Here is a 27,996-nt window from a genome sequence, read left to right on the forward strand (position 1 = left end):
ATTTTGGGGCGTTCTGATCATATTTCGGGGCATCTGGTCACATTTTGGCGTGTGGTCACATTTCGGGGCATTGTCACATTTTGGGATGCTCTGGTTAAATTTTGGGCATTTGGTCACATTGAGGAGTCTGTTCACATTCATTTTGGGGTGCTCTGAACATATTTTGGGGAATCTGATCACATTTGGGGGCGATCTGGTCACTTATTTGGGCGTTCTGTTCACATTTTCCGGGCTCTCTGGTCACATTTGGGGGCGCTCTGGTCACATATTCGGGCGTTCGGTTCACATTTGGGGGCGCTCTGGTCACATTTCGTCCGCTGTGGTGTAGCACTAGTGGCGGGTCACCCGCGGGTGAGGTGCAGCTGTCGCCTGTGCGGTCGCGGTGACCGGCGGGTGATGTGGCGGGTGTAGGAGGCGCTGTGGGTCTGGCCTGTTCTGCCGCCCGCCTCCACTCTCAGGCTCTGCTATGGACGGGATATGGCTGCTCTCCGGCGCCTGCATCGTTTTCACTCTCGCCATGTTCTCCAGCGGCCTGTGAGTGTCTCGGGTGGGGTCTTCTGTGACGTGGGGCGGCTGCCCTGTGTAGTGACGTGAGTGTGCCGGGTGGGGGCTCCCGGTCTCTCGCTGTAGTCTCTCTCCTCTCTCTCAGGTCGGACCTGCGGGTGATGATCGGCCGGCGGACTGTGGACAACATCCAGTTCCTGCCGTTCCTGACTACAGCTGTGAAGTAGGTCGGGGTCGAGTGGTGCTGGTTCCGCCGATATGTCCGGGTATTTGCTGAGTTTGTGCCTATTAGTGCCTCCATTTGTGTCTACGTAGAATGGAAGAGCAGGGGTTAAGCTGTGGACGGGAACGGGATGGAGCCCGAGGGGCCAATGCTAGTCTGTGGACAGCGGGATGGAGCCCGGGTCGGGCCGAGGCGAGTCCGGGGACGGAGTGCAGCCTGGGTTGGGCCGAGGCTAGTCCGGGGATGGCATGGAGCCAGAATTGGGCCGAGGCTAGTCCAGAGACGGAGGAATGGAGCCCGGGTCGGGCCGAGGCAAGTCCGGGGATGGCATGGAGCCAGAATTGGGCCGAGGCTAGTCCAGAGACGGAGGAATGGAGCCCGGGTCGGGCCGAGGCAAGTCCGGGGATGGGGTAGAGCCCGGACCGAGGCGAGTCCGGGGATGGGGTGGAGCCTGGGTCGGGCCTAGGCTAGATTGAGGATGGGGTGGAGCCCAGATCGGGCCGAGGCTAGTCCGGGGACAGGGTGGAGCCAGGGTCGGGCTGAGGCTACTCCCGGGACGAGATAGAGCCCGGGTCGGGCCCAGGCTAACCTGTAAATGGGGTAGAGCCCGGGTCGGGCCCAGGCTAACCTGTAAATGGGGTAGAGCCCGGGTCGGGCCCAGGCTAACCTGTAAATGGGGTGGAGCCCGGGTCGGGCCCAAGCTAATCCGTAAATGGGGTGGAGCCTGGGTCGGGCCGAGGCCAGTCCAGGGACGGGGTGGAGCCCGGGTCGGGCCAAGGCTAGTCTGGGGATGGGGTGGAGCCCGGGTTGGGCCGAGGCTAGTCCACAGATGGCAGGATGGAGCCCTGGTTGGGCCGAGGCTAGTCCACAGACGGCAGGATGGAGCCCTGGTTGGGCTGAGGCTAGCACGGGAACAGGGTGGAGCCCAGGTCGGGCCAAGGCTAGTCTGGGGATGGGGTGGAGCCCGGGTAAGGCCGATGCTAGTCCACGGACGGCAAGATGGAGCCCTGGTTGGGCTGAGGCTAGTCCAGGGTCGGGCCGAGGCTAGTTTGGGAACGGCGGGAAGAGCCCGGGTCGGGCCTAGGCTAGACCGGGGACGGAGTGGAGTCCAAGTCGGGCCGAGGATAGTCCGAGAATGGGGTGGAGCCCGGGTCGGGCCAAGGCCAGACCGGGGATTGGGTGGAGCCCAGGTCCGTCCGAGGATAGTCCAGGGATGGGGTGGAGCCCTGGTCGGGCTCAGGCTAAACCGGGTAAGGGGTGGAGCCAAGGGTCGGGCCGAGGCTAGTCTGGGATGGGGTGGAGCACGGGTCACGCCATGGCTAGTCCACAAACTGCAGGATGAAGCCATGATTGGGCTGAGGATAGTCCAGGGATGATGAGAAGAGCCCAGGTCTGGCTGAGGATGGACTTGGGATGGGGTAGAGCCCGCGTCGGGCCAAGAATAATCCGAGAACGGGGTGGAGCCCGGGTCAGGCCGACGCTAAATCGGGGATTGGGTGGAGCCCGGGTCAGGCAGAGGCTAGTCTGGAGATGGGGTGGAGCCCGGGTTGGGCCGAGGCTAGCCACGGACGGCAGGATGGAGCTATGGATGGGCTGAGGCTAGTCCAGGGTCGGGCCGAGACTAGTCCAGGGATAGCGAGAAGAGCTCGGGTCGGGCCAAGGATAGTCTGAGGACAGGGTGGATCCTGGGTTGGACCAACAATAGTCCAGGAATGTGGTGGAGCCCAGGTCGAGCCGAGGCTAGACCAGGGACAGGGTGGAGCCCAGGTCGGGCTAAACATAGTCCAGGGATGGGGTGGAGCCCTGATCGGGCTCAGGCTAGTCCGGGGAAGGGGTGGAGAATGGGTTGGGCCGAGGCTAATCTGGGGATGGGGTGGAGCTGAGGCTAGTCCACGGACAGCAGGATGGAGCCATGGTTGGGCTGAGGCTAGTCCAGGGTTTGGCCGAGGCTAGTCCGGGGACGGCTTGAAGAGCCCAGGTTGGGCCGAGGCTAGACCGGGGACGTGGTGGAACCCCGGTCGGGCCGAAGATAGTCCGGGCATGGGATGGAGCCCGGGTCGGGCCGAAGCTAGACCGGGGACAGCGTGCAGCCCAGGTCGGGCCGAGGATAGTCCAGGGATGGGGTGGAGCCCTGGTCGGACTCAGGCTAGTCCGGGGAAGGAGTGGAGCCCGGGTCAGGCAGAAGCTAGTCTGGGAATGGGGTGGAGCCCGGGTCGGGCTGAGGCTAGACTGGGGACGGGGTGGAGCCCAGGTCGGGCCAAAGATAGTCCAGGGATGGGGTGGAACCCAGGTCGGACCAAGGCTAGTTCAGAGTGGAGCCCGGGTCGGGCCAAGGATAGGCTATAAAGAAGATAGAACAGCATTCCCTCTTTGTTATGGATGGAGGGGTTGGAGTGATGATGGGTGGAGTAGTGGGAGTGCTGAGAAAGTGCTTGTCTCTTGCAGTAATCTAGGCTGGTTGTATTATGGCATCCTGAAGAAGGACTGGACCCTGATCACGGTGAACTCCATCGGGGCTTCGCTGCAGTCGCTCTACATCGTGGCCTTCATTGTCTACACCTCTGACAAGGTACATGGTCGTGTTTGAGCGGCAGGCGACTGTGATGAGGGCTTTGCTGCTCCTGGCTGTGCCTAACATGTCCTGTCCTTGTGTTGCAGCGTCACCCCTTGTCTCAAGTGCTCTTGTCGCTGGGTGTCCTGATTTTGGCATACACATACTTTTACCTATGGATTCCAGATGTGGACGCACGCCTTAACCAGCTGGGTCTGTTCTGCAGTGTCTTCACCATCAGCATGTACCTCTCCCCGATGGCGGACCTGGTAATCCTGCTCACAAAAGCTGACAATTCATCACTAGCACTGCAAGTCCAACTGGTAGTGTAGTAGTAATGTACGAGGATTGGGTAGTGGAGCTGTACTACTACTGCTCCACCTCCACATCTCCCTGCATTAATACTACTGCTCCACTACCCCAGTCTCGTACATTACTACTACTGGTCCACTACCCCAGCCTCATACATTACTACTACTGCACCACCGCCAGATCTTCCTGCATTACTACAAATGTACGAGGCTGGGGTTGTGGAGCAGTAGTAGTAATGTACAGAGCTTTGGCGGTGGAGCAGTAGTAGTAAGGTAGGAGGATGGGGTATTGGAGCAGTAGTATTAATGCAGGGAGATGTGGAGTAGTAGTAAAGAGGATGGGGTCGTGGAGCAAGGAGATGTGGAGGAGCAGTAGTAGTAATGTACTAGGATGGGATAGTGGAGCAGTAGTAGCAATGTAGGAGGATGTGGCGGTGCAGCAGTAGTAGTAAAGTAGGGAGATGTGGTGGAGGAGTAGTAGTAATGTACGAGGATGGGGTAGTGAAGCTGTAGTATTAATGTAGGAAGATGTGGTGGAGCAGTAGTAATGTACGAGGATGAGGTAGTGGAGCAATAGTAGTAATGTAGGGAAATGTGACAGTGGAGCTGTATTAGCAATGTAAGAGGATGTGGCGTTGGAGAAGTAGGAGTAGTAATGTAGGAGGATGTGACGGTGGAGAATTAGTAATGTATAAGGATGTAGCGGTGGAGCAATATAAGCAATGGAGGATTTGGCGGTGCAGCAGTATTAATGTAGGAGAATGTGGCGGAGGAGCAGTAGTAGTAATGAAGGAGGATATGGCATTGGAACAGTAGTAGTAATGTAGAAGGGCTGTGGAGCAATATAAGCAATGTATGAGGATTTGGCTAAGTAGTAGTAATGTGGGAGGATGTGACAGTGTAATTGTAGTATAGGGGGATGAGGAGCAGTATTAGTAGTAATGTAGGAGAATGTGGTGGAGGAGTACTAGTGATGTACGGGGATGTGGCGATTGAGTAGTAGCAGTGTAGGAGGAAGTGGCAGTGGAGCAATAGTAAAGTAGGGGATGTGGCGGTGGAGTAGTATTAGCAGTGTAGGAGGATGTGACAGTGTAATTGTAGTATAGGGGGATGAGGAGCAGTATTAGTAGTAATGTAGGAGAATGTGGTGGAGGAGTACTAGTGATGTACGGGGATGTGGCGATTGAGTAGTAGCAGTGTAGGAGGAAGTGGCAGTGGAGCAATAGTGATGTAGGGGATGTGGCGGTGGAGTAGTATTAGCAGTGTAGGAGGATGTGGCAGTGGAGCAATAGTAATATAGGAGCATGTGGTGGAGGAGCAGTAGTAGTAATGTAGAAGGATGTGGTGGTGGTGGAGTAGTAGGAATGTAAAAGGCTATGTCGGTGGAGCAATAGTAATGTAGGAGAATGTGGCGGTGCAACAGTAGTAGTAATGTAGGAAAATGTGGCGGTGGAGGAGTAGTAGTAATGTAGGATGATATTAGTAAAACAAAATAGCCCAATACTTTACAAAAAACAACAAATGGCAATGGCCTGGAATTAGGGCCTGCCATAGTAATAAATGGTTCCACTCCATAGAATTATAAGTAAACCAAGAGAAACGGAGTGATTGAATCCAAATTTTTATGAAAATATTAAATTTTATTATAACAAATGTACACAAGAACATACAGTAATCATAGCACAATTGCACATAAAATATGACACCAAAGGCCAGGAAAGGAGATAAATAGGAATAATCTACAAAGCACCATCAAGCTAAAACCACCTGCAGTAAGAAAGCCCTAATGGGATCCAGGTAAAATGCCACTGCCTATATGAAATCCTGTCACAACCATAATAGGTATATACTGGCAGAGGACTCCCAGAACAGGCTAAACATAGCAGGGGAAAATTAGCGGTAACAGTTCCACAATACATAATCATGCCTTAATGGCAGAGTAGTCGAACGGTAGGAACGCTTACCTAATAGTGCTCAGATACCCCAGGTGGAAAAATCTCAGACGCGCGTTTCGCGCTTACAAATAACGCTTTCTCAAGGTGGTTTTAGCTTGATGGTGCTTTGTTGATTATTCCTATTTATCTCCTTTCCTGGCCTTTGGTGTCATATTTTATGTGCAATTGTGCTATGATTACTGTATGTTCTTGTGTACATTTGTTATAATAAAATTTAATATTTTCATAAAAATTTGGATTCAATCACTCCGTTTCTCTTGGTCTACTTAATGTAGGATGATGTAGCGATGGAGGAGTAGTAGGAATGTAGTAGGATGGGGCGGTGGAGGAGTAGTAGGATTGTAGGAGGATGTTGCAGTGGAGGAGTAGTAGTAATGTAGGATGATGTGGCGGTGGAACAGTAAAAGTAATGTAGGAGAATGGCGGTGGAACAGTAGTAGTAATGTAGGAAAATGTGGTGGAGCAGTAGTAGTAATGTAGTAGAATGTGGTGTTGGAGCAATAGTAGTAATGTAGATGGATGTGGCAGTGTAGCAGTAGTAATGTAGGAGAATGTGGCAGTAGTAATGTAGGAGAATGTGGCGGTGGAGCACTAATAGTATAGGATGATGTGGCGGTGGAGCACTAATAGTATAGGATGATGTGGCGGTGGAACAGTAATAGTAATGTAGGAGAAAGGCGGTGGAACAGTAGTAGTAATGTAGGAGAATGTGGTGTTGGAGCAATGGTAGTAATGTAGAAGGATGTGGCAGTGTAACAGTAGTAATGTAGGAGGTTATGGCAGTGGAGCAATAGTAGTAATGTAGAGGGATTTGACGGTGGAGCAGTACTAATGTAGGAGAATGCGGCGGTGGAACATTAGTAATGTAGGAGAATGTGGCGGTGGAGCAGTAGTAGTAATGTAGGAGGATGTGGCAGTGGAGGAGTAATAGTAATTTAAGAGTATGTGGCGCAATAGTAGTAACGTAGGAGGATGTGGCAGTGGAGCAGTAGTAGTAATTTAGAAGGATGCGGCGATGGAGCAATAGCAATGTAAGGAAATGTGGTGGTGGAGCAGTAATAGTAATGTACGAGGATGAGGTAGTGGAGCAATAGTATTAATGTAGGGAGATGTGTTGGAGCAGTATTAGGCTAGTTTCACATTAGCGTTTACGGCCGCAGTGTCGGGCTGCGCACGGCCGCCACTAAGCCCCCGCCCCCTGTCGCGCCTCCGCCGGTAGCTCCGCCTACGGGCGCATGACGCTGCATGCGTCCTGCGTCCCCTATCTTTATCACTGGGGACGCAGGCCGTGCGCAGTATGCGTTTGGCGGCGCATGCGTCCTTTTGACGGTGCGCCGACCAGCGCCAAACGCAACCTGCTGCAATTTGGTTGCGCTCGGCGCACCGTCAAACGGACGCATGCGCCGCCAAACGCATACTGCGCACGGCCTGGGTCCCCAGTGATAAAGATAGGGGACTCAGGACGCATGCAGCGTCATGCGCCCGTAGGCGGAGCTACCGGCAGAGGCGTGGCAGGGGCGGGGCTTAGCGGCGTCCGTAAACGCTAATGTGAAACTAGCCTTAGCAATATAGGAGGATGTGACGTTAGAGCAGTAGTAATGTAGAAGGATGTGGCAGTTGGGCAGTAGTAGTAGTAATATAGAAGGATGTGGCGGTGGAGCAATATAAGCAATGTAGGAGGATTTGGCAGTGGAGCAGTGTTAGTAATGTAGGAAAATGTGGTGGAGCAGTAGTAGTAATGTAGGAGAATGTGGGTTGGAGCAATAGTAGTAATGTAGAAGGATGTGGCAGAGTAGCAGTAGTAATGTAGGAGAATGTGGCGGTGGAACAGTAGTAGTAATGTAGGAGAATGTGGCGGTGGAGCAGTAATAGTAATGTAGGAGGATGTGGCGGTGGAGGAGTACTAGTATTGTAGGAGGATGTGGAGCAATAGTCGTAATGTAGGAGAATGTGGCTGTGGAGCAGTAGTAGTAATGTAGGGGGATGTGGCATTGGAGCAGTATTAGTAATGTAGGAGAATATTTTAGTGGAGCAATAGTAAAGTAGGCTGTGGCGATGGAGCACTGTATAGTATTATACAGTATATGTAGTATAGCAGCATTATAGTATTATACAGTATATGTAGTATAGCAGCACTATAGTATTTTACAATATATGTAGTATATCAGCACTGTAGTATTATACAGTATATGTAGTATAGCAGCACTATAGTATACAGTATATGTAGTATAGCAGCACTATGGGTTATGTATTACACAGTATATGTATTATAGCAGCACTGTAGTATTATGTATTATACAGTATATGTAGTATAGCAGCACTGTAGTATTATGTATTATACAGTATATGTAGTATAGCTGCACTATAGTATTATACAATATATGTAGTATAGCAGCACTATAGTGTTATGTATTATACAGTATATGTAGTATAGCAGCACTATAGTATTATACAGTACTAGCTGAAGAGCCTGGCGCTGCCCGGGCATAGTAACTAACTGTGGTTAGTTATAACAAATTATAATTATCCTCCATCCCATAGTCCCATGCCCATATACCCATCATACATATCCTCCATCCCATAGGCCCGTGCCCATATACCCATCATACATATCCTCCATCCCATAGGCCCGTGCCCATATACCCATCACACATCCTCCATCCCATAGGCCCGTGCCCATTTACCCATCATACATATCCTCCATACCATAGTCGAGTGCCCATATACCCATCACACATCCTCCATCCCATAGTCCCATGCCCATATACCCATCACACATCCTCCATCCCATAGTCCCATGCCTATATACCCATCATACATATTCGCCATCCCATAGTCGAGTGCCCATATACCCATCACACATCCTTCATCTCATAGTCCCATGCCCATATACCCATCATACATATCCTCCATCCCATAGCCCCGTGCCCATATACTCATCATACATATCCGCCATCCGATAGTCCCGTGCCCATATACCCGTCATACATATCCTCCATCTCATAGTCCAGTGCCCATATACCCATCACACATCCTCCATCCCAGAGTCAACCATTATGACATCATAATGAGCGGCGGGGCTTGCAACCTATGATGACATCAGCGTCGCCATGGCAACCATTATGACATCATAATGAGGGGCGGGGCTTGATACACACACACTTTTTCCCCCATTATGTAGATAGGGGCAAAATTGTTTGGTGAATTGGAATGCGCGGGGTTAAAATTTTGCCTCACAACATAGCCTAGGACACTCTCGGGGTCCAGACGTGTGACTGTGCCAAATTTTGTGGCTGTAGCTGCGACAGTGCGGATGCCAATCCCGGACATACACACACATACATACACACATACATACACACACTTGAGCTTTATATATTAGACTAGCTGAAGAGCCCGGCGCTGCCCGGGCATAGTAATTAACTGTGGTTAGTTATAGCAAATTATAATTATCCTCCATCCCATAGTCCCGTGCCCATATACCCATCATACATATCCACGATCCCATAGGCCCGTGCCCATATACCATCATACATATCCTCCATCCCATAGTAGAGTGCCCATATACCCATCATACATATCCTCCATCCCATAGTCGAGTGCCCATATACCCATCACACAGCCTCCATCCCATAGTCCCATGCCCATATACTCATCACACATCCTCCATCCCATAGTCCCATGCCCATATACCCATTATACATATTCGCCATCCCATAGTCAAGTGCCCATGTACCGTGCCCATGTACCCATCACACATCCTTGATCTCATAGTCCCATGCCCATATACCCATCATACATATCCTCCATCCCATAGTCCCATGCCCATATACCCATCATACATATCCTCCATCCCATAGTCCCATGCCCATATACCCATCATACATATCCGCCATCCCATAGTCCAGTGCCCATATACCCATCACACATCCTCCATCCCATAGTCCCATGCCCATATACCCATCACACATCCTCCATCCCATAGTCCCATGCCCATATACCCATCACACATCCTCCATCCCATAGTCCCATGCCCATATACCCATCATACATATTCGCCATCCCATAGTCGAGTGCCCATATACCCATCACACATCCTTCATCTCATAGTCCCATGCCCATATACCCATCATACATATCCTCCATCCCATAGGCCCGTGCCCATATACCCATCATACATATCCTCCATCCCATAGTCGAGTGCCCATATACCCATCACACATCCTCCATCCCATAGTCCCATGCCCATATACCCATCATACATATTCGCCATCCCATAGTCGAGTGCCCATGTACCCATCACACATCCTTCATCTCATAGTCCCATGCCCATATACCCATCATACATATCCACGATCCCATAGGCCCGTGCCCATATACCATCATACATATCCTCCATCCCATAGTAGAGTGCCCATATACCCATCATACATATCCTCCATCCCATAGTCGAGTGCCCATGTACCCATCACACATCCTTCATCTCATAGTCCCATGCCCATATACCCATCATACGCATCCTCCATCCCATAGTCCCATGCCCATATACCCATCATACATATCCTCCATCCCATAGTCCCATGCCCATATACCCATCATACATATCCGCCATCCCATAGTCCCGTGCCCATATACCCGTCATACTTATCCTCCATCCCATAGTCCAGTGCCCATATACCCATCACACATCCTCCATCCCATAGTCCCATGCCCATATACCCATCACACATCCTCCATCCCATAGTCCCATGCCCATATACCCATCATACATATTCGCCATCCCATAGTCGAGTGCCCATATACCCATCACACATCCTTCATCTCATAGTCCCATGCCCATATACCCATCATACATATCCTCCATCCCATAGGCCCGTGCCCATATACCCATCATACATATCCTCCATCCCATAGTCGAGTGCCCATATACCCATCACACAGCCTCCATCCCATAGTCCCATGCCCATAAACTCATCACACATCCTCCATCCCATAGTCCCATGCCCATATACCCATCATACATATTCGCCATCCCATTGTCGAGTGCCCATATACCCATCACACATCCTTCATCTCATAGTCCCATGCCTATATACCCATCATACATATCCTCCATCCCATAGGCCTGTGCCCATATACCCATCATACATATCCTTCATCCCATAGTCGAGTGCCCATATACCCATCACACATCCTCCATCCCATAGTCCCATGCCCATATACCCATCACACATCCTCCATCCCATAGTCCCGTGCCCATATACCCATCATACATATCCTCCAACCCCATAGTCCCGTGCCCATATACCCATCATACATAGCCAAGATCCCATAGTCCCTTGCCCATATACCCATCATACATATCCTCCATCCCATAGTCCCATGCCCATATACCCATCACACATATCCTCCATCCCATAGTCCCATGCCCATATACCCATCATACATATTCGCCATCCCATAGTCGAGTGCCCATATACCCATCACACATCCTTCATCTCATAGTCCCATGCCCATATACCCATCATACATATCCTCCATCCCATAGGCCCGTGCCCATATACCCATCATACATATCCTCCATCCCATAGTCGAGTGCCCATATACCCATCACACATCCTCCATCCCATAGTCCCATGCCCATATACCCATCACACATCCTCCATCCCATAGTCCCAAGTCCATATATCCATCATACATATTCGTCATCCCATAGTCGAGTGCCCATATACACATCATACATATCCGCCATCCCATAGGCGAGTGCCCATATACCCATCACACATCCTCCATCCCATAGTAGAGTGCCCATATATCCATCACACATCCTCCATCCCATAGTCCCGTGCCCATATACCTATCATACATATCCGCCATCCCGTAGTCCCGTGCCCATATACCCGTGATACATATTCGCCATCCCATAGTCCAGTGCCCATATACCCATCACACATCATCCATCTCATAGTCCTGTGCCCATATACCCGTCATACATATCCTCCATCCCATAGTCGAGTGCCCATATACCCATCACACATCCTCCATCCCATAGTCCCAAGCCCATATATCCATCATACATATTCGTCATCCCATAGTCGAGTGCCCATATACACATCATACATATCCGCCACCCCATAGTCCCATGCCCATATACCCATCACACATCCTCCATCACATAGTCGAGTGCCCATATACCCATCACACATCCTCCATCCCATAGTCCCGTGCCCATATACCCATCACACATCCTCCATCCCATAGTCCCGTGCCCATGTACCCATAATACATATCCTCCATCCCATAGTCCAGTGCCCATATACCCATCACACATCCTCCATCCCATAGTCAACCATTTTGACATCATAATGAGCGGCGGGGCTTGCAACCTATGATGACATCAGCGTCGCCATGGCAACCATTATGACATCATAATGAGGGGCGGGGCTTGATACACACACACTGCTTCCCCATTATGTAGATAGGGGCAAAATTGTTTGGTGAATTGAAAAGCGCGGGGGGTTAAAATTTCGCCTCACAACATAGCTTAGGACACTCTCAGGGTCCAGACGTGTCACTGTGCCAAATTTTGTGGCTGTAGCTGCGACGGTGCGGATGCCAATCCCGGACATACACACACATGCAAGTTAGGAGTCAGATTTCTGCCCTGACTATGCAGGAATCTAGACCCTCACATTCTGCAGTCTCCTGCTCATTGTCTACTGCAGAAGATATTGCAGAGCAGATTGCCTTGCAGCAACTCTCTCCGGAGGCTAAGTCCTTCTTTCCGTCTTCTGAGCATGCTCGTGAAACGAGCTCTCATTGGTGTTCGGGAGTCAGGTGCTCAGGTCCTGCTCCTAATCCCATTGGTCCAGCTCAGAGTTCTGGAGACTTCCGGAAGGTCCCGTTTGCTATAAAAAGTGCGCATGGCTGTTCCGCCATGCACTAGTATAGTCATACTTGCTGCTGTGTGTATGTTGATGGATGTATGATCTGGTGAATGACTCATTTGAAACCCCATTCGTATGATATTACGATTGTGTGAGGGAGTGAGTCAGAGCCAGTATTAGTGCCAGCGTGCCATTGCTCCACAGGCACACCTGCTAGCGTCTACATCGCGCCTGCGTTTACTGCGGTGTTACCCTGCGGCATTCTCCACGCCGCGCAGCTTTAGTGTGCGTTCGCGGTTGCAACGCTGTTCACACAAGTATTTACGGTAGGTCTAGACGGATGTAGTGCCATCATTTATAACTACTCCGGTGACCACTTACCGCTTGTGTGCCGCTGAGTCCCTGTGTCTCTAACAGGCTCAGCGTTCTTACATTTATCATTTGTAATAGCAGCTCTGTGAATTCAACAGAGATTGCATAAGTGCACCTGGGTGATATCCAACCCTGTGCACACTACCGCCTGATTGCTGTGCCTTCACCTAGCAGCGGTTTTAACATCTACTGCACGGTGGACCCCGAGTGGCGAATTCACTTTATTTATATTTTTTATTTAGTGCCTTCCGCCACACCTAACACATACATACATACACACACTTGAGCTTTATATATTAGATATGTAGTACAGCAGCACTATAGTATTATACAATATATGTAGTATAGCAGCACTACAGTATTATGTATTGTTATACAGTATATGTAGTATAGCAGCACTATAGTATTATGTATTATACAGTATATGTAGTATAGCAGCACTATAGTATACAGTATATGTAGTATAGCAGCACTATAGTATTATGTATTATACAGTATATGTAGTATAGCAGCACTATAGTATTGCAGTAGTGCTGAAAAGTTTACATACCCCTGCAGCAATTTTGCTTTCTTGGCCTTTTTTCAGAGAATATGAATGATAACACCAAAACTTTTTCTCCACTCATGGTTAGTGGTTGGGGGAAGCCATTTATTGTCAAAACTACTGTGTTTTCTCTTTTTAAATCATAATAACAACCCAAAACATCCAAATGACTCTGATCAAAAGTTTACATATCTTGGTGATTTTGGCCTGACAACATGCACAGAAGTTGACACAAATGGGTTTAAATAGCTACTAAAGGCATCATCCTCACCTGTGACCTGTTTGCTTGTAATCAGTGTGAGTGCTTAAAAGCTGAATGTTTCTGGGATCCAGACAGACTCTTGCATCTTTCATCCAGCCACTGACGTTTCTGGATTGTGAGACATGAGGAAAGCAAAAGAATTGTCAACGGATCTATGGGAAAAGGTAGTTGAACTGTATAAAACAGGAAAGGGATACAAAAAGATATCCAAGGAATTTATAATGCCAGTCAGCAGCGTTCAAAGTGTGATTAAAAATGGAAACTCAGGGGATCTGTGAAAACAAAACCACGGACAGGTAGACCAACAAAAATGTCGTCAACAACTGTCAGGAATATTGTTCTGGATGCAAACAAAAGCCTACAAATAACATCAGCTGAAATACTAGACCCTCTGAAAATGTCATGATCCATGCTGGATCATGACAGATATAAAGCACAGGTAACCTTTTTTTTTTCCTAAGCTGTGCTTAAGGTGGGTTTTTGCCCCCGGTGGCCATTAGGATTATTGCACTGTGGTGTCGTTTGTTCTAAGTTTGCCCCCGGTGGTGGTGAGTGTCATTGCACTCTTGTTCCTTTAGTTAAGTGCACATGATATTAATGCAGGTGTGATTGCTGGCTCTGCTATAAAAGAGTCACAGGTGTTGCAATCAGTGTTGGTGATAGTGTTCATTTCAACCATCCTTGGTGGAGGAAGGAGCTGGAGAGCGTTCCTTGCAGCACTGTCTTAGCCCTGGTGTGGAAGGAATCATAGGGGATTTCCTTGTAGCTCTGACAGAGCTTGGTGGCAGCGATTCAGGAGGAGAGCTGCATGCTGGTGGTGGACTCTGTTGCCAGGAGCAAGTGCAACAGAGTAAAGCTAAGTTGTGTTTCCTCGTTTGTGTTTTTCCTTAGTGTGTATTAGTACAGCGGTGGGGCCAGTGCCTACGCCACCCAGCTCCCTAGCAAGGGATAGGTGTAGGGTGTGCTAGGGCGACAGGTTCGTGATCGGCGCCCGGTGCGGAACCGGCATAGGGAACGTTAGGAGCGTTAGGGACACTGACTCAGGGGAGTGCAGGAGGTCTCCACGTCCCCTTTCCCTATCGCAGGGTTGACCGTTGTAACTGTTTCCCTACCCCTTGTCTTGTTGTTTTAGTTACCGGCCTGCGAGCCGTGTCACACAGGACAGTATCACGTGCCGCGTCCTGTTGTTTTAGTTACCGGCCTGCTGGTCGCGTCACACAGGACGGGTCCACGTAACAGAAAACTAGCGGTGTGGCTGTTTCAAGATGCACACTAAGGAGTCACATGGGCTGCATGGTCAAGTTGCCAGAAGAAAGTCATATCTGCGCAAATGCCACAAAGTATCTCACCTACAATATGCAAGCCTCAAAACTTCTGGAACAAGGTAATTTGGAGTGATGGGACCAAAATTGAACTTTTTGGCCACAACCATAAACGTTACATTTGGGAGAGGTCAACAAGGCTTATGATGAAAGGAATACCATTCCTACTGTAAAGCATGGAGGTGGATCGCTGATGTTTTGGGGATGTGTGAGCTACAAAGACACAGGAAACTTGGTCAAAGTTGAAGGAAAGATGAATGCAGCACGTCATCAACAAATACTGGAGGCAAATTATTTGCACTCATCAGAACAGAAGCTGCGCATGGGACGTACTTGGATGTTCCAACATGACAACGATCCAAAACACAAGGTCAAGTAGATCTGTCATTGGCTACAGCAGAACAAAGTGAAGGTTCTGGAGTGGCCATCTCAGTCCCCTGACCTCAGTATTATTGATCCACTCTGGGGAGATCTCAAGCACGCAGTTTATGCTAGACAGCCCAGGAATTTACAGGAATTGGAAGCTTTTTGCCAAGAAGTGGGCAGCTTTACCATTTGAGAATATAAAGAACCTCATCCACAACTACCACAAAAGACTTAAGCTGTCATTGATGTTAGAGGAGGCAGGACACGGTAATAAAAAATGGTTTGTGTGAACTTTTGATCAGGGTTATTTGGATGTTTTGGGTTGTCATTATGATTTAACAAGAGAAAACACAGTAGATTGACAATAAATGGCTTCACCCAACCACTAACCATGAGTAGAGAAAAAGTTTTGGTGTTATCATTCAAATTCTCTGCAAAAAGGCCAAGAAAGCAAAAATTCTGCCGGGGTATGTAAACTTTTGAGCACAACTGTATGTATTATACAGTATACAGTATGTAGTATAGCAGCACTATAGTGTTACACAATATATGTAGTATAGCAGCACTATAGTATTATGTATTGTTATACAGTATATGTAGTATAGCAGCACTATAGTATTATGTATTGTTATACAGTATATGTAGTATAGCAGCACTATAGTATTACACAGTATATGTAGTATAGCAGCACTGTAGCATTATACAATATATGTAGTATAGCAGCACCATAGTATTATGTATTGTTATACAGTATATGTAGTACAGCAGCACTATAGTATTATAAAGTATATGCCAGAGCCACCGGACTACTACCCCTAATATCCCACATCATCCCGTCAGCCAGAGCCACCGGACTACTACCCCTAATATCCCACATCATCCCGTCAGCCAGAGCCACCGGACTACTTCCCCTAATATCCCACATCATCCCGTCAGCCAGAGCCACCGGACTACTACCCCTAATATCCCACATCATCCCGTCAGCCAGAACCACCGGACTACTACCCCTAATATCCCACATCATCCCGTCAGCCAGAGCCACCGGACTACTACCCCTAATATCCCACATCATCCCGTCAGCCAGAACCACCGGACTACTACCACTAATATCTCACATCATCCCGTCAGCCAGAACCACCGGACTACCCCTAATATCCCACATCATGCCGTCAGAGCCACCGGAATACTACCCCTAATATCCCACATCATCCCGTCAGCCAGAGCCACCGGACTACTACCCCTAATATCCCACATCATCCCATCAGAGCCACCGGACTACTACCCCTAATATCCCACATCATCCTGTCACAGCTGCTGGACTACTACCCCTAATATCCCACATCATCCCGTCAGAGCCACCGGACTACTATCACTAACATACCACATCATCCCGTCAGCCAGAGCCACCGGACTACTACCCCTAATATCCCACATCATCCCGTCAGCCAGAGCCACCGGACTAATACCCCTAATATTCCACATCATCCCGTCAGCCAGAGTAACTGGACTACTACTCCTAATATCCCACATCATCCCGTCAGAACCACCAGACTACTACCCCTAATATCCCAGATCATCCTGTCACAGCCGCCGGACTACCCCTAATGTCTCACATCATCCCGTCAGCCAGAGCCACCGGACTACCACTAATATCTCACATCATCCTGTCAGCCAGAGCCACCGGACTACTACACCTAATATCCCACATCCTAACTTCCATACCGGGGATCCCTTTAAGAGAGGCCTGGGGTCAAAACCAAAGCGCTGGATGGATTTACCCTGACTTCCATAGCAATGAGGGAAGATGTGCCTATGGGATTGAGGATGTGTGATGGGTATATGGGCAGGGAGGATTCATTTCTGTCATGTGCTCTGCTGCTTCCTGGGGGCAGACAATGGCTGGGAGCTTATGTTCCCAGGGATGCTAGATTTCTCCCACGATGGCAGTGTCTGCTGAGATGTTGTCGTGGAGTGAGAAAACTATTGCTCATAGCAACCAGTCACAACTCAGCTTCTTTTAAACAGCTCTGGTGAAATGAAAGATGCTTCGTGATTGGTTGGTGATACACACACACATACATTCACACACACACACACATATATATATATATATATATAGCTGAGTGTATAGCCTCGCCCACTCCGCATAGCCACATTAACTATAATATACCACATCATCCCATCAGCCAGAACCACCGAACTACTACCCTTAATATCCCACATCATCCCGTCAGCCAGAGCCACCGGACTACCACTAATATCCCACATTATCCCGTCACAGCCGCCAGACTACTACCACTAATATCCCACATCATCCCATCACAGCCTCCGGACTACTACCCCTAATATCCCACATCATCCCGTCAGCCAGAGCCACTGGACTACTACCCTAATATCCCATATCATCCCGTCAGCCAGAGCCACCGGACTACTACCCCTAATATCCCACATCATCCCGTCAGGCAGAGCCACCGGACAACTACCAATAATATCCCACATCATCCCGTCACAGCCGCCAGATTACTACCCCTAATACCCTAATATCCCACATCATTCCATTAGTCAGAGCCACCGGACAACTACCACTAATATCCCACATCATCCCGTCACAGCCGCCAGACTACTACCCCTAATATCCCACATCATCCCGTCAGCCAGAGCCATTGGACTACTACACCTAATCCCATATCCTAACTTCCATACCGGGTATCCATTTAAGAGGGAAGATGTGCCTACGGGATGGAGGATGTGTGATGGGGATATGGGCGGGGGGGGGGATTCATTTCTGTCATGTGCTCTCTGCTCCTTTCTAGGAGCAGACAATGGCTCGGAGCTTATGTTACCGGGGATATTAGATCTCTTCCACCATGGCAGTGTCTGCTGAGGTGTTGTCATGGAGTGAGAAAACTATTGCTCATAGCAACCAATCACAGCTCAGCTTCTTTGCTTAGTGATTGGTTGCAAGGAAAACTGTTGCTCATAACAACTAATCACAGCTCAGCTTCTTTTAAACAGCTCTGGTGAAATGAAAGATGCTTCATGATTGGTTGGTGATACACACACACATACATACATTCACTTTTATATATATATATAGTTATACAGTATTATGTAGTATAACAGCACTATAGTATTATGTATTGTTATGCAGTATAGTGTTGTACGTGAGTCGCTTTTGGTGGTATTGCTCGGTCTCTTCCGCAGGCTCAGATCATTAGGAGTAAATCCACCAAGTGCCTGTCGTTCCCTCTGACAGTAACCACGCTGCTGACCTCCACGTCCTGGGTGCTGTACGGTCTGCAGCGCAGGGACCCCTACATTATGGTGAGTGTGGCCTGCTTGTCCTCGCCCAGCACTCCGTGGGTCACCGCTCACCCCACCTGTCTGTTCACAGGTCCCCAACTTTCCCGGGATTGTGACGAGTATCCTGCGCCTCTGGCTGTTTAGGAAATATCCGCAGGAACAAGCCTTGTACCGCCCAATGCAGGCCTGAGCTGTGCTGCCTCATCTGTGCCTTCTGGGGAGAGGAGCCCTCTGCACATCCACGATGGGGGCTGCAATAACTCATGTACTTTTTTTTTGTCTATGGGACGGTCGAGATCTATGGAAGACTCTGGGTCTGGAGGCGGCGGTGCGAGCACACGATGAGGGCGAACACATGTGGGTGCCTCAATTACACACCGCACCATGTGGCCAGTGACCTGTCCTTATGATTGGAGGGGTCAACTTTTCACTGCAGCAATCAAGGGCCATCTTTCTAAAAGGTGATAGTCCTCACTGTAGCGAAACTCAAATCAGCAATATGACTAGGGGTAGCAGTGCGCAGCACGCTAAACGTTTACATATTGGGTCACTTGACCCATGTTACTCTGGGGCGGGGCCTATCGATGATTCCACGGTGCCTGATTAACATTTATAATAAATTCTATTTTACATTATCGCCAGAGTCATCAGATGTCAGCACCCGGCGGAAAAAAAGAGGGGAGAGGGAGGGGAGGAGAAAAGAGGGGAGAGGGAGGGGGGAGAGAGGGAAGAGAGGAGGGGGGGAGAGAGGGAGAGAGGGAAGAGGGGAGGGGAGAGAGGGAAGAGGGGAGAGGGGGGGGAGAGGGGGGGGAGAGGGAAGAGGGGGGGAGAGAGGGAGGGGAGAGTAGAGGGAGGGGGGGAGAGAGGGAAGAGGGAGGGGGGGAGAGAGGGAAGAGGGAGGGGGGGAGAGAGGGAAGAGGGAGGGGGGGAGAGAGGGAAGGGGGGGAGAGGGAAGGGGGGGGAGAGAGGGAAGAGGGAGAGTGCCCATCGAGAGACAGAGGGGAGTGCCAGGGCTGTGGAGTCGGTAAGCCAATCCTCGAACTCCTCACCAAAATGGGCTCCGACTCCACAGCACTGGGGAGGGTGCCCATCAAGAGACAGAGAGGAAGGCACCAGTAGTGTAGCTATTGGGGGGGTAGATGGGGCCGTCACCCAGGGCCCCGGCCCATGAAGGGGCCCACTCGAATCCATGGCTGCTTCTGTCATCAGGCAGCACTGAGGGAGAGCATGGGAAATTGCCTGCTTCCCTATCTTCCTGAGACTCTGCACGCTGGCTAGAACAGTGGCAGTGTCCACGGTGCAGTGTAGTGTGCGGCAGGAGCTCACCTGATAAGTTTCTGACAGGCTCGGCTGTCAGTGCTGCAGTCAGCTCTGCTCCCTTCCTGCTCAGGTTCATGCAGGCTGGACCTCCCCTGGGTTCTAGTGCTCACCGCTGATTTACTTCAGACACTGCCTGTGCCTGTCTGACCTCACCTCATGCTCTTCGCCTGCAGCACTTGGTTCAACAATTGCCGATGCCATCTATACACTACCTGACTGCAAACTTCATCAGAGGGCGGCCGGAATGTATTGGGCTAATTAAATGCAGGTCTGTAATGGTCACTGTGGGGTGAATGTGATAGGATGGGGGCAGGGTGGGCACTGAATGGATGGTGCAGGGAGGACAGGGCTGGGGGCTTATTATTATTATAGTGCTTACTGTTCTGCACTACATCACATGTGCTATTTGGGGGGCTGATGGGGAGGTAGGGGGCTTATTAGTCTTACAGCCGGGGTCTCAAGCCCCCATACAGTAACCACGGCATGAGCTGCGTTATATGTAATACTGTCATAGCAAGTAACTTCTTATTATAATAAAGTTATTAAAGCTCTCCTGACCGGTGAAACAGGCTGGTTAGTACAGCGTCTGTCAGCAGCGGCTGTAGTGTCCCAGCCGGGTATGTTTGTCTCTGTAAGGGTAGCTGCACACAGTCAGTAAATGCTACAGGTTGGGCACTGCATACATCCGCAGCGTCCAGATGTTACAGCATAGTGGATGGATTTCAAGAAATCCCATTTCCACTATGTCCACAGACACCTGCGGAGAAGGACATGTAGTATGTCTCTCCAGACTGCAGCATGTCTATTTATCTTGCGGAGACACTAGTACAAGCTACTGGACGCAGTGATTCCACACTGTTCCGTGAACACACGTGGATTCACCGGCGTTCAATACCCAAAAGTCGCAGTGTTTCATAGAAAAACATACTAAGGCTGTGTGCCCACGTAGCGATTTTTAAGCGTTTTTGCCGCGATTTTCGGCACGAAAACGTTTAAAAATCTTGTACAGAACGCCCCCCATGCATTCCTATGGCATTCCGCACATGCTGTACTAATGCTGCGCTTTTTTCCGCGGCGGAATCGCATCACGGAAAAAAGCGCAGCATGATCATTCTTTTGTGCGGAATCGCAAAGAATTGCCGCGATTCCGCACCCATAGGAATGCATGAGAATCGCTTACTTCCCGCATGTGGCTATGCCCACCATGCAGGAAGTTAAGCGTCTCATGTGCGGTTGGTACCCACGGTGTGGAGGAGAGGAGACTGTCTTCCAGGCCCTGGGTACCATACCCCTGTAAAAAAAATAAAAAATCGGGGTATATTTACCTTCCGACGTCCCGCACTGCATTCCCAGCCTAAGCGTTCCCAGTAATGCCTTGCAGCACGGTCCTGTGATGACGTGGTCTCGCGAGATCGCTATAGCAACGCGAGACCAACGTCATCACAGGGCCTTGCCGCAAGGCATTACTGGGAACGCTGCGGCCCGGGATGGCAGCGTGGGACGTCGGAAGGTAAATATACCCCGATTTTTTTTTTTTAGCATTTTAACATTCTATCTTTTACTATTGAAGCCGCATAGGCGGTCTCAATAGTAAAAAGCTGCTCACACTTGTCAAACACTATGTTTGATGAGTGTGACCAACCAGTCAATCACATTCCAAGCGATGCTTCAAATCGCTTGGAAAGTCCTTTAATATCACACGCGAAAATTGCGGCAAAATCGCGATCATAATCGCGGTAAAATCGCTGTGAAATCGTGCTGAAAAAAACACGCGATTTCTGGGAAGGAGTCCAGTTTTTAGTGTCCGGAATAAAACGCTACGTGGGCCCATAGCCTTATAGCTGCTGGTGCTGTGCACTAGTCCTACAGACAGGTCCCTGGCAGCTTCTCCCCACACGCTGACAGTGCGGTGCTGTGCACTAGTCCTACAGACAGGTCCCTGGCAGCTTCTCCCCACACGCTGACAGTGCGGTGCTGTGCACTAGTCCTACAGACAGGTCCCCGGAAGCTTCTCCCCACACGCTGACAGTGCGGTGCTGTGCACTAGTCCTACAGACAGGTCCCCGGCAGCTTCTCCCCACACGCTAACAGTGCGGTGCTGTGCATTAGTCCTACAGACAGGTCCCTGGCAGCTTCTCCCCACACGCTAACAGTGCGGTGCTGTGCATTAGTCCTACAGACAGGTCCCTGGCAGCTTCTCCCCACACGCTGACAGTGCGGTGCTATGCACTAGTCCTACAGACAGGTCCCTGGCAGCTTCTCCCCACACGCTGACAGTGCGGTGCTGTGCACTAGTCCTACAGACAGGTCCCCGGCAGCTTCTCCCCACACGCTGACAGTGCGGTGCTGTGCACTAGTCCTACAGACAGGTCCCCGGCAGCTTCTCCCCACACGCTGACAGTGCGGTGCTATGCACTAGTCCTACAGACAGGTCCCTGGCAGCTTCTCCCCACACGCTGACAGTGCGGTGCTGTGCACTAGTCCTACAGACAGGTCCCCGGCAGCTTCTCCCCACACGCTGACAGTGCGGTGCTGTGCACTAGTCCTACAGACAGGTCCCCGGCAGCTTCTCCCCACACGCTAACAGTGCGGTGCTGTGCATTAGTCCTACAGACAGGTCCCTGGCAGCTTCTCCCCACACGCTGACAGTGCGGTGCTGTGCACTAGTCCTACAGACAGGTCCCTGGCAGCTTCTCCCCACACGCTGACAGTGCGGTGCTGTGCACTAGTCCTACAGACAGGTCCCCGGCAGCTTCTCCCCACACGCTAACAGTGCGGTGCTGTGCATTAGTCCTACAGACAGGTCCCTGGCAGCTTCTCCCCACACGCTGACAGTGCGGTGCTATGCACTAGTCCTACAGACAGGTCCCTGGCAGCTTCTCACACGCTGACAGTGCGGTGCTGTGCACTAGTCCTACAGACAGGTCCCTGGCAGCTTCTCCCCACACGCTGACAGTGCGGTGCTGTGCACTAGTCCTACAGACAGGTCCCTGGCAGCTTCTCCCCACACGCTGACAGTGCGGTGCTGTGCACTAGTCCTACAGACAGGTCCCCGGCAGCTTCTCCCCACACGCTAACAGTGCGGTGCTGTGCATTAGTCCTACAGACAGGTCCCTGGCAGCTTCTCCCCACACGCTGACAGTGCGGTGCTATGCACTAGTCCTACAGACAGGTCCCTGGCAGCTTCTCACACGCTGACAGTGCGGTGCTGTGCACTAGTCCTACAGACAGGTCCCTGGCAGCTTCTCCCCACACGCTGACAGTGCGGTGCTGTGCACTAGTCCTACAGACAGGTCCCTGGCAGCTTCTCCCCACACGCTGACAGTGCGGTGCTGTGCACTAGTCCTACAGACAGGTCCCTGGCAGCTTCTCCCCACACGCTGACAGTGCGGTGCTGTGCACTAGTCCTACAGACAGGTCCCTGGCAGCTTCTCCCCACACGCTGACAGTGCGGTGCTGTGCACTAGTCCTACAGACAGGTCCCTGGCAGCTTCTCCCCACATGCTGACAGTGCGGTGCTGTGCACTAGTCCTACAGACAGGTCCCTGGCAGCTTCTCCCCACACGCTGACAGTGCGGTGCTGTGCACTAGTCCTACAGACAGGTCCCTGGCAGCTTCTCCCCACACGCTGACAGTGCGGTGCTGTGCACTAGTCCTACAGACAGGTCCCTGGCAGCTTCTCCCCACACGCTGACAGTGCGGTGCTGTGCACTAGTCCTACAGACAGGTCCCTGGCAGCTTCTCCCCACACGCTGACAGTGCGGTGCTGTGCACTAGTCCTACAGACAGGTCCCTGGCAGCTTCTCCCCACACGCTGACAGTGCGGTGCTGTGCACTAGTCCTACAGACAGGTCCCTGGCAGCTTCTCCCCACACGCTGACAGTGCGGTGCTGTGCACTAGTCCTACAGACAGGTCCCTGGCAGCTTCTCCCCACACGCTGACAGTGCGGTGCTGTGCACTAGTCCTACAGACAGGTCCCTGGCAGCTTCTCCCCACATGCTGACAGTGCGGTGCTGTGCACTAGTCCTACAGACAGGTCCCTGGCAGCTTCTCCCCACACGCTGACAGTGCGGTGCTGTGCACTAGTCCTACAGACAGGTCCCTGGCAGCTTCTCCTCACACGCTGACAGTGTGGTGCTGTGCACTAGTCCTACAGACAGGTCCCTGGCAGCTTCTCCCCACATGCTGACAGTGCGGTGCTGTGCACTAGTCCTACAGACAGGTCCCTGGCAGCTTCTCCCCACACGCTGACAGTGCGGTGCTGTGCACTAGTCCTACAGACAGGTCCCTGGCAGCTTCTCCCCACACGCTGACAGTGCGGTGCTGTGCACTAGTCCTACAGACAGGTCCCTGGCAGCTTCTCTTCACACGCTGACAGTGCGGTGCTATGCACTAGTCCTACAGACGGGTCCCTGGCAGCTTCTCCCCACACGCTGACAGTGCGGTGTTGAGCACTAGTCCTACAGACAGGTCCCTGGCAGCTTCTCCCCACACGCTGACAGTGCGGTGCTGTGCACTAGTCCTAAAGACAGGTCCCTGGCAGCTTCTCCCCACACGCTGACAGTGCGGTGCTGTGCACTAGTCCTACAGACAGGTCCCTGGCAGCTTCTCCCCACACGCTAACAGTGCGGTGCTGTGCACTAGTCCTACAGACAGGTCCCTGGCAGCTTCTCCCCACACGCTGACAGTGCGGTGCTGTGCATTAGTCCTACAGACAGGTCCCTGGCAGCTTCTCCCCACATGCTGACAGTGCGGTGCTGTGCATTAGTCCTACAGACAGGTCCCTGGCAGCTTCTCCCCACACGCTGACAGTGCGGTGCTGTGCACTAGTCCTACAGACAGGTCCCTGGCAGCTTCTCCCCACACAGACAGTGCGGTGCTGTGCACTAGTCCTACAGACAGGTCCCCGGCAGCTTCTCCCCACACGCTGACAGTGCGGTGCTGTGCACTAGTCCTACAGACAGGTCCCCGGCAGCTTCTCCCCACACGCTGACAGTGCGGTGCTGTGCATTAGTCCTACAGACAGGTCCCCGGCGGCTGACAGCTTCTACCCACACGCTGACAGTGACTGACAACTCTGCTGTACGCGCACCTAGGAAGACACTTGTCAGTCACTGTCAGCCACTCGCTCCCCAGCAGCTGTTAGTATGATTTTCTCTCAAACCCTGCAGCTTTACAGAGACATTCATACCTGGTGAGGGACTACAGCCGGGGCCTGATACACGCTGTACATAGATTGAGCAGCCTGCATCACCTGTCAGGCTCCCTTTAAAGGGGTAGTCCAGGCTTGGAATAAAATTCTGCAATCTATGAGACTGCAGAGGGCCAAATCATGACAAGGTGCAGTGCGCCTGCTGCCATGACTCCCATCAGGTGCGATCAGGCGGTCATGCAAGCTCATGTATGCGGTTTGCACATGCCAACTAGATTTAGCGTCTTTCAATAAAAAAGAATTGAGAAAAGCCAAAAGAGTGTAGTAGACACGACTGCAAGTTGTATACCCATGATCACATGACTGCCTATTCACATCACCGATACTGGGGCCATTATTACTGTACATGGAGGGACTCTGGGGGACATTATTAAATGTTCATATAAGTAGAACTCCGCACTCAAGAGAGGTATACAACAAGAATTGCATTATGTTCACAATCCAATTCGTCCAATGTGAATACAATCTCAGGGGGCCCTTGTATAGTGTGGGGGCCATTATGCAGGGTGGGCCATTTATATGGATACACCTAAATAAAATGGGAATGGTTGGTGATATCAACTTCCAGTTTGTGGCACATTAGTATATGGCAGAGGGGGGGAACTTTTCAAGATGGGTTGTGACCGTGGCGGCCATTTTCATGTCGGCCATTTTGGATCCAACTTTATTTTTGCCAATGGAAAGAGGGTCATGTGACACATCAAACATATTGAGAATTTCACACGAAAATCAATGGTGTGCTTGGTTTTAACGTAACTTTATTCTTTCACAAGTTATTTACAAGTTTATGACCACTTATAAAATGTGTTCAAAGTGCTGCCCATTGTGTTGTCAATGCCACCCTCTCCTCCCACTCTTGACACACTGATAGCAACACCGTAGAAGAAATGCTAGTCTAAGGGGAACAGATTCCTTGTAGGAATACTCGGACCTGACACCCATAATGTGGTGGTGCACTATCTTGCTGGAAAGTCTCAGGGAACGTGCCATCTTCAGTGCATAAAGAGGGCAACACATCATCATGTAGCAATTTCAGATATCCAGTGGCATTGAGGTTTCCATTCATGAAGAATGGCCCCACTATCTTTGTACCCTATATACCACACCATACCATCAATTATGGGTGTCAGGTCCGAGCATTCCTACATGAAGTTTCCTGGAAAGTGGATTGGTCGTTGTGGGCCAGTTGAATGGCCACCAGGGTCTCCCGATCTGGCCCCGTTAGACTTTTATCTTTGGGGTCATCTGAAGGCAATTGTCTATGCTGTGAAGATGCGAGATGTGCAGCATCTGAAACAACGGATACTGGAAGCCTGTGCTAGCATTTCTTCTACGGTGTTGCTATCAGTGTGTCAAGAGTGGGAGGAGAGGGTTGCATTGGCAATCTAACACAATGGGCAGCACTTTGAACATATTTTATAAGTTGTCAAACTTGTAAATAACTCATGAGAATAAAGTTACATTAAAACCAAGCACACCATTGTTCTTCTTGTGAAATTCTCAATAAGTTTGATGTGTCACATAAAACTCTTCCCATTTGAAAAAAATAAAGTTGGATCCAAAATGGTTGACTTCAAAATGGCCGCCGTGGTCACCACCCATCTTGAAAAGTTTCCCCCCTCCCATATGCACTGCTCAAAAAAATAAAGGGAACACTCAAGTAACACATCCTAGATCTAAATGAATGAAATATTCTATTGAATACTTTGTTCTGTACAAAGTTGAATGTGCTGTCAACATAATCACACAAATCAATGGAAATCAAATTTTTGAACCGATGGAGGCCTGGATTTGGAGAGACCCCCAAAATGCCTGCAGATGTTCTGAGGGATCTCCTCCCAGACCTGGACTAAAGCGTCAACTCCTGGACAGTCTGTGGTGCAACGTCACATTGCACCACAGACTGTCCAGGATGTGACGTTGGTGGATGAAGCGAGACATGCTGTTCTGAATCCCCTAGTGTGGGGATTACTATGGGGCCATTATACAGTGTCAGAGTTAATATGAGCGACATTCTACAGTTTAGGGGCCATCATACAATGTGGAGTCTACTGTAGAGGCTAATATAAAGTGTGAGGGCCAATATATAGTACTAGCTGAACAGCCCGGCGCTGCCCGGGCATAGTAACTAACTGTGGTTAGTTAGAACAAATTATAATTATCCTCCATCCCATAGTCCCGTGCCCATATACCTATCATACATATCCACGATCCCATAGGCCCGTGCCCATATACCCATCATACATATCCTCCATCCCATAGTCGAGTGCACATATACCCATCACACATCCTCCATCCCATAGTCCCATGCCCATATACCCATCATACATATTCTCCATCCCATAGTCCCATGCCCATATACCCATCATACATATTCGCCATCCCAGTCGAGTGCCCATATACCCATCACACATCCTTCATCTCATAGTCCAATGCCCATATACCCATCATACATATCCTCCATCCCATAGTCCTGTACCCATATACCCATCATACATATCCTCCATCCCATAGGATGACACTGCGCACGGTAGACACAGGAACATTCAGGTCTTTGGAGATGGACTTGTAGCCTTGAGATTGCTCATGCTTCCTCACAATTTGGTTTCTCAAGTCCTCAGACAGTTCTTTGGTCTTCTTTCTTTTCTCCATGCTCAATGTGGTACACACAAGGACACAGGACAGAGGTTGAGTCAACTTTAATCCATGTCAACTGGCTGCAAGTGTAATTTAGTTATTGCCAACACCTGTTAGGTGCCACAGGTAAGTTACAGGTGCTGTTAATTACACAAATTAGAGAAGCATCACATGATTTTTCGAACAGTGCCAATACTTTTGTCCACCCTCTTTGTTATGTTTGGTG

At 50.3% G+C, this 27,996-nt stretch overlaps 1 protein-coding gene across 4 annotated transcripts; it reads left to right on the plus strand.

Annotated features, from left to right (window-relative positions):
* The first annotated feature begins 351 nt into the window (after positions 1-351).
* SLC50A1 (solute carrier family 50 member 1) lies at positions 352-19,235 on the plus strand. 4 transcript variants are annotated; one of them, XM_073552356.1, is made up of 6 exons: positions 352-534; positions 650-727; positions 3,173-3,296; positions 3,386-3,547; positions 18,502-18,621; positions 18,692-19,235. In XM_073552356.1, the coding sequence occupies exons 1-6, from the start codon at positions 467-469 to the stop codon at positions 18,788-18,790; spliced, it is 651 nt and encodes a 216-aa protein (XP_073408457.1). In that variant the 5' UTR covers positions 352-466; the 3' UTR covers positions 18,791-19,235. The 4 variants fall into 4 exon arrangements, with proteins under 4 accessions (XP_073408457.1, XP_073408460.1, XP_073408458.1 ...); XM_073552359.1 differs by having other exon boundaries at positions 357-534; positions 650-745; positions 3,153-3,296; XM_073552357.1 differs by lacking the exon at positions 650-727 and having other exon boundaries at positions 359-590.
* Positions 19,236-27,996: the final 8,761 nt, after the last annotated feature.

This window comes from Dendrobates tinctorius, unplaced genomic scaffold (genome assembly GCF_039654945.1).
Source record: "Dendrobates tinctorius isolate UK_male_01 unplaced genomic scaffold, ASM3965494v1 ptg000189l, whole genome shotgun sequence".
NCBI lineage: Eukaryota > Metazoa > Chordata > Amphibia > Anura > Dendrobatidae > Dendrobates > Dendrobates tinctorius.